We start from the raw sequence: 7,732 nt of genomic DNA, 5'->3' as shown, positions 1-7,732 counted from the left end.
AGTCCAGGGGCACTGGCAACGATCTCGCTCGAAAATCCTACGAAGGCCAGTCAGGCGGTACTGGCAACGGCCACGCTCAAAATGTTGCATCTCATGTGCCACCCGCACAAGAGCCAGTCCAGGGGCACTGGCAACGATCTTACTTGGCTTGCCGGGTCTTCTCACGCACAGCACATTTCCAAAGGTCTCGGTCAGTAGTCATCGCCTCGGTGACGCCCAATGTACGAAGGTCTTGCCTCACCACCTCAGCCCAGGTCTTCCTAGGCCTACCTCTTCCACGGGTTCCCTCTTATATGCATAGAATACACAAACTTGTGTGCATACACACTCATCATCGATGTTTGCACTACTGTTACATTATAATGTACACTGTTACACAGATGTTTAATTGCTATTATTGTTTGTTTCAGTCATCATTGATAGATATCAATTACAGCCAGCTGTCATGGATCCATATCTTGGTAAGTTTTCATATTACACATATACCATTTTTCTTCTTTATCTCCCTCTTTCTTATTACTACTACTCGCCCTTATAATGCGAGGTAGCTATGCACCTCCTCTATAGTAAAGCACCTGTTCTTGTCCACTTTTCTGCACCTGATATAAAAACTACCTTTTCCTTCCCAATACCCCCACCTACTTAGTCTTGCGGGTGCTTTTCTCTTTATTGTTCTTGTCTGCCTTGGTGACCTCACTACTGTTGCTGGCACAGAAAAAGCACCCAGTACACACTGTATGGCTGTTGGCTTTAGGAAAAGCATCCAGCTGTAGAAAACATGCCAAAGCTAACACTGAAGCTTAGCGCAGCCCTGCAGCTTGCAGAATCCTGTAAAACTGTTTAACCCATGCCAGCATGGAAAACGGACATCATCTGATGATGATATAAAGTAGAAGAACTTGTTGAGCACTGTTTGTAAGCCTTTTTAGCCAGCATCCATCACCCCCCGCCCTCCCAAAGCTACACCCACTCATACTCACAACTTTCATAAATAATAGAATTCCAGTATGAATTGAAACTTGAAAATCTTTGTATGTTGAAATTTTTACAAACCTTTACCTGTTTTTATAAACATGCTAGAAATAGCAACTTAATTCAAACAGTGTTAATCTGAGTCATGATTTACATATTAAGTTTTTACTCTTTTGCTTGTCTCTTACAGAGGGTTACATTAACCAACTAATGGGATATATCAAGGACCCGAATTCCAGTAAAGTGTTACTTTGTTTGTCGTTCAAGTATTTGTATCTTATAAGCAAGGTTAGTCTATTCACTTAGTGCACATTTGTAGGAGGAGTGATTCAGTAGTGTTCATGCCTCTTCTAAAATCTATTATATTTGGTCAGAGTACTTTTTTAATACATCTATTTTTTTTTTTCCCCAACCTAATTTGTGATATTTTGTTTCATTAATCATTTCATTCAGCGAAATTTGGAAAATTAGAATATGTACGTAAAATAATATTCAAGGAAAATAAGACATCCTCAATCTCTGATATTTCTGATCCTTTCCATATTTTACTGTCATATTTTAACCCTTTAGCATTTAAACCAGCCATATCCAGCACAAATATTCTATCTGTTTTGTATTCAAATCAGACAGATTTGGCCTCTCACACTGACCCTAGAATGTCGTCCTAAAAACAAATGATCACTTCATTGAAATCTTGAAGTTATGAAATAATGCATGACTGAATAAATAAACATTACATTTGACTGAGTAACCTGAACACTAAATGGTTAATGTACTTTGTTATACTTTATTTCTATTTCTATTTTTGTATTTTTTTTTTCTTTCTTTTAGATGCGTTCTCAGAAACTGCTTGCTCGTTACCTTCCTCATGAAGTTACAGATCTCCCATTTGCATTGAAGTTACTCCAGGCGCAGGACCCTGAAGATGGGGCTGTTAGTTATTGCAATTCTACATATCTTTTTCCGTCTATTTATCTTTGTCATCTGTAGTAGTTTGACATGTACTGCACCTTTGCTATTGTTTAGCTTCAAGTTAGCTCTGATAGAGAAGGCCTGTGATCAAAAATGTTCTATCTGGGACCATCCTCTCATTTATTCAGGCAGAGTATATCTTAGTAGAACTACATTATTCAATGAGCTACTGTGATTTGAAGAAAATTTGACTGTTATTTCTAGCAAGTTAAGCAGTGATGTGGGGGCTTCATCACTGTAGTTGAAAATGGAGAACTGTTTGATTGCTAATCAAATCATTACCCTCACTGACATCCCTGTGATCACTTGATACATTCTTGAGATTGGGTTCACAATGTTGACTGGCATGAATCTCCCATGATGTTTTACACCCATTACCATATTAACATGCTGTGTCTAAAGGTTCATTCCCCAACATACAACAACCAGTAGTACATGAAGACAAAATGTTTTCTCCACTACTAACTGACCAAGCCAATCTGATTCACCAGCCTCTTCTGCCCTCTGCTTATCATTCTCAAAATGTCCCACTAAACCCACATGATTTTCTATCTCTGTCCATATTGTCTGAACAGTAATTGAAACTGAACACCAAATACAGCAATTTCCTCTGTCTGAGTAGACCCTGAAGGGGTTAAGGGCACTCCTCTCCTTGGACTAAAATATTAGAATAAAAAATTGTAGTACCGTGTTATATTTTTGTTTTTACTGCTACTCAAATATTTTCCGTTTTTGTGAACTCAGATAACTACCATTTACATATTGCACTCATCTTCATTATCACCCTCACTCTGCTTAATTTTGTTTCATCTGAAATGCAGAGACATTTTTCTTTAGTGAGAAAAAGATTTTTTAAATTATAAGTTGTTTTTGTTGTTTATTCTTGGTCAGTCCTCATCCTACTGACTTGTGAGGAAAGGTATTTCATAGGTACTTCAGTAGGGTACCTGGGTACTGTAGATGGGGTAGCTCCTTGTTGTAAATGGTACCATTGTAGGTATGGTGAATTCACATAGATCTAAGAAGCTACTGCTGCAGGGGCATTTCAATTCACTGTATGTTGGCACTGCAGTGTGGTAGCACTTGCTGCTGTAATCAAGTGTCACACTAGTGTACAAGTAGTCCACCTACCTTTAAGTACTTCCAACAGTGACTTAAAACAGAGAGGGTACAGTCAGTTAATTTAGTTCTAACTAGATAGTGGATGGTGATATAGCTCACTGCTAAAAGCAAGTACTACACTAAAGTACAGTCTACCTAGTTCTGGAAACAGTGGCAGCACTGTGATACTTGCTCAGTGTTCTCTTAGCATTTTAAATACTTTTGTAAAAATGACATTACCTTTAGAATCTTCAGCCTCATCTTTCTTTCTTTTTTTTTTCTCTCTAGACATGGGAGACACGTTATATGCTTTTACTGTGGCTCTCTATAGCATGCATGATTCCTTTTGATCTCAATCGTCTTGATACAATGACTGATGGTACCAAGAGTGTTATGGACCAGATATTAGAGCTGTCTCAGGTAAACTTTTATTCTCACAATTTCCTTTTTATTTTCTCCAATAGATGTTTCCTCTCACTGTAACCACTCTGTCTTATCTTCCTCTCTGTATCATTCTTTCCTTCATCTTCATCCTTTGCTCTTCTTGTTCCTTTCTCTCTCACTGCAACTTACCTTGCCTCCCCCTTTCTCATACTTTCCATTTGTGCTTGCATTCTTTTTGTTTGTTTCTGTACCCAGTCAGAAGATTACATTCTTCTTGTTGAACTGTATTACTCTGAAATTATTGTCCATAATTTTTTACCTCACATGTCGTTGTCCTCCACCTCAGTAATGTTTACAATCATTAGTGCACTCCAGATGAATGATACTATAGGTAAAATATGCCAAACTCATCAAGATTTTGGACCCTACAGCTAATGAGATATTTTTTCTATGTTTATGTTAACCATTTTCTGTATCATTTCATTTTTATATATAAAATATATGATCATGTGTCAATTTCTACAGTGAGTATTCCAATTGTTTAATCAGTGGTACTCCCTATTCTTGAATTATAATGTACATGGTTGAGTATTCCCCAAAGACTTAAACCAATAATGAAATCCTTAGGTAGAATCTAAGGATCTCTGACAAAGCTGGCCTTTCTATTACAGGTACAGTCGATATGACAAGCTTCCACATTTTCTGTCTACCAGATTTCATTCACAAGGCTTTTATTGACCTGAGGCCATGCTAGAAGACACTTACTTAAGGTGCTGTAGAATAGAATCAAATGTTAGACATCAGGATTGCAAAGCAAACATCTTAACCATTCAACCACACCTTCAACCATATATATGTTCATACACACATTGTCTAGATCTTCTACCTCATATTTCATATTTATTGACGGCCACATCAGATTGGAACTTGATGCAGCCCCCCCCCCCACTGGCTTACTAGTTTTTAGTCAAACTGTCCAACCCATGCCAGCATGGAAAGCAGACGTTAAACAATGATGACATTGATTAAAACAAGACCTGCACTACTGATTGTAAGCAGAGGGAAATGAGAATTTGCAACAATTATGCCTTACCTAGGAACATATATAACCTAAGTGAAATGAAGTGACTTCCAATAGGAACCAAACAATTATCAACCAATGCCCCAAATATTGTTTTATATATTTTTTTTATTTTGCTGATGCGCTTGTATGGGCTGAAGTGTTTGCTTGACGGAGTAATTGCTTTTACAGCTGGATGTTGCTCTTACTACTCCAAACCATTCAACTGTGAAGTAAGGAATGGCTCTTGTGTTTTATACATCTCACTAGCAAACTGAAGGAAATAGCTGTGTAAAATATTTACATAAGTACAAGCACTTTCACTGTCTTTTTTTAAATCTCTGGATTGTGGTCATACCAGGGCATAGTATTCTAGGATATGGTTGACTACTTGTAAACTGGTATATTTCATCAACCTTGGAAATATCTGAGGTAAAATAAACTTTTTCAGGATTTCAACTCAGAATGTAAAGGGATATAATCAGTTATTGCAAGATATTTTGTCTGCTTCTTTACCACATTCTACCATTCACCCCTTAAAGTCTGTAACAAGTAGAGCTTTTATTCTTATGTCCATCAATTCCATTCTCCAGTTTGTTAATATCACAAACCCTTTTTTTGCATTGGTTTTCATTCTTTGTTTTCTTTCAGTTTTATGTCTGTAAATCAGACAAATGCAAAGATGCGGCAGTGTATTTGCTGGCTAAATTCATGACTAGGGATGATGTGAAAAAGAAACACCTGTCTTCTTACCTGGACTGGGCATGCAAGATCATGCATTCATCTAAATGTCAGTAGATATTTGAACTATTATATAATTAAAAACGTTTGTTCCTTGGGTATTTATTGATATGAATGATTTGTTTTATTTTGCTTTTATTTCACCCTTTTTTGAGGACTTTGCATTTCATTCCTTCAGGACTTCTTATAATTTATTCCTCTAGTACACCTTCATTTCTCTAGGCTAACTTGTATTTCATTCCTTCAGGGCATCTTTGTATTTCATACTTCCAAAGCATTTTATATTTTATTCTACCAGAATTTTACATTTGATCCCAGACCCCATCCAAGATAATTTGTATTTCCTTCTTCCAGTGGCACTTCCACTTTGATCCTGAGGGAAGACTATGCATTAGTTTCCTCCAATGGGGGACTTTATATTTCATTCCTCCAGAAGACAAGCAGTGGAATGAGTGTGGACAAAAGTCTGAATAGAACTTTTTGTGTTCATCATCATCATTTAACATCCGTTGTCTATACTGGCATGGGTTGGATGGTTTGACCAGGGCTGGTAAGCTGAGGTGCTGCACCAGACTCCAGTCTGATTTGGCATGGTTTCTACAGCTGGATGTCCTTCCAAATGCCAACCACTCCAAGAGTGAAATGGGTGCTTTTACGTGCCACCAACGTGGGTGCCAGTTGTGTGACACCAGTATCTGCCATGACTACGATTTCACTTAGTTTGGTGGGTTTTCTTCTCAAGCATTGGCATATTGCCAACGGCTTCGGTTATTTGTCATTGCCTCTGAGGCCCAATGCTTGAAAGGTACTTCTTACATGCCACTGGCATGGGTGCCAGTTACATGACACTGGCATGTTAAATAAAAACAATATATATATATATCATTTATGGTAAATTAAATGTTGGTCCTACTTTTTATTCATCTCCCTTCTCCTCTCTAGTGGAAGAAATGGATGGAAAGAACCCAGTTGTTGGCATTATTTGGAATTTAGCATTGCTGCTTAAATATGGTAAACGAGAGGATTTATTGAAACATGGCAAGTACTCTTTCACTTGATTTCCTTGTTATATTTTTCCTTTCTTATTTTGGATGTATATTTTGTTGTACTAATATCTATAAAATGTCAATAGTTTAGATATTTGCATGTAATATTATTTAGTCCCTGATCAAGCTGGCCTGTGATTAGAGACATTCCAGTCATAATCATCTTGTCTAGTTTTGTAAAAGGTGTTATCAAGGACTTCATTATCATCTGTGTTCTTTTTGTTATTTAGACCAGGCCAGCTATGATCAAGTAAAACAATGATCAAAACATTTCAACCCATGACTGTTATTCTGTTATTTTTCCTTCAGATTTAATATATTTAGGACTACAATATTCAAAGTAGCCTTTCTTTTCCATCAGATCTGGCCAGTCTACATACAAAACAAGTAGAATATTTGGGCCGGACATGGCTGGTTTAAATGCTAAAGTGTTATGATACAACTGAACATAATTCCATGTATAAAACTTATTCTTTTTCTGTATGACACAATATATAGTTACTATTAATTGTTTGTTTCACATGGACTTTTTGAGAAATTGTGTGATCCTCTGGGTTGTTTGTGTCATACCAGCAGGACTACAATATTCAAAGTAGCCTTTCTTTTCCATAAAAATAGAGTATGATACACGAGAGATTAGACTGCTATGTCTAGCAGGTTGAGGCTCCTTTTTTGACTCAGATATCTACATACTTTTTCTAGAGATTTTGTTTTGTATGTGTTTGTCTAAATATTGATGTCCACCTATGTACATCAGCTAGTATCCACTGAACTGTGATGTGACAAGACACCAAGGGGTTGTTGTTAATCTTTTAGCCCAGGTCAAAGTTTGTTAAGCAGGCTTATGATCAGAGGCATGTCGGATATATCTATCTCATTTTTTTTCAATTGTCAGTTTCCAATTTCTACTCACAACCCATTGCTTGTAAGTATTCCAATAGCTTACTCCATGCTATAGGCCTTTTCTGGTAGAACTGACAGGGGCTGTACAACATCAACAACTATATCTAAAATTTTTAGGCAGGTTCTGTTTATTGATTTTATGCTTTCCTTTACAGCTGGTTACTTACTAAAGAATTTCTCAGCTTGTTCTCTAAGCTTCACTGGTGATACATTAATGAGAAAAGCCAAGATTAAGTTCCTTCAGAGACTAGGATTAATTTTCCTAAAGAGTAGAGTAGCATCATGGCGGTAAGTGGTATTTTATTTTCAGTTTTATTTGCATCATTTTGAACAATATCAATTGCATATGTTTCCTTCATCTTTCTAGCCTGTAAGAAGTTTGTTATGGTTTTCCTTCCAAATGGGATTATATGCACATTTGCATGTATATATGGACATACGTACGTAGGTCTGCTTTGGCATGGTTTTTATGGCTGGATGCCTTTGCTAATGCCAACCCTTTCATGTGTGTGTGATATATACATATATATATATATATATATATATATATATA

The 7,732-nt window shown here is 36.8% G+C and overlaps 1 protein-coding gene across 1 annotated transcript in view; it reads left to right on the top strand.

Moving 5' to 3' along the window:
- LOC106880524 (tubulin-specific chaperone D) overlaps positions 1-7,732 on the top strand; it is a 61,459-nt gene that overhangs the window by 3,328 nt on the left and 50,399 nt on the right. The window contains exons 2-8 of the mRNA XM_014930500.2: positions 411-461; positions 1,163-1,260; positions 1,804-1,905; positions 3,334-3,465; positions 5,141-5,279; positions 6,173-6,268; positions 7,335-7,467. Coding sequence (XP_014785986.1) covers positions 411-461; positions 1,163-1,260; positions 1,804-1,905; positions 3,334-3,465; positions 5,141-5,279; positions 6,173-6,268; positions 7,335-7,467 — 751 coding nt within the window. The remainder of the gene's footprint in view (positions 1-410; positions 462-1,162; positions 1,261-1,803; positions 1,906-3,333; positions 3,466-5,140; positions 5,280-6,172; positions 6,269-7,334; positions 7,468-7,732) is intronic.

The sequence above is a fragment of the Octopus bimaculoides genome, chromosome 5 (assembly GCF_001194135.2).
Source record: "Octopus bimaculoides isolate UCB-OBI-ISO-001 chromosome 5, ASM119413v2, whole genome shotgun sequence".
Classification (NCBI taxonomy): Eukaryota; Metazoa; Mollusca; class Cephalopoda; order Octopoda; family Octopodidae; genus Octopus; species Octopus bimaculoides.
Note: the sequence above shows the minus strand (reverse complement) of the source record. Positions and strands in the feature narration are given on the sequence as shown.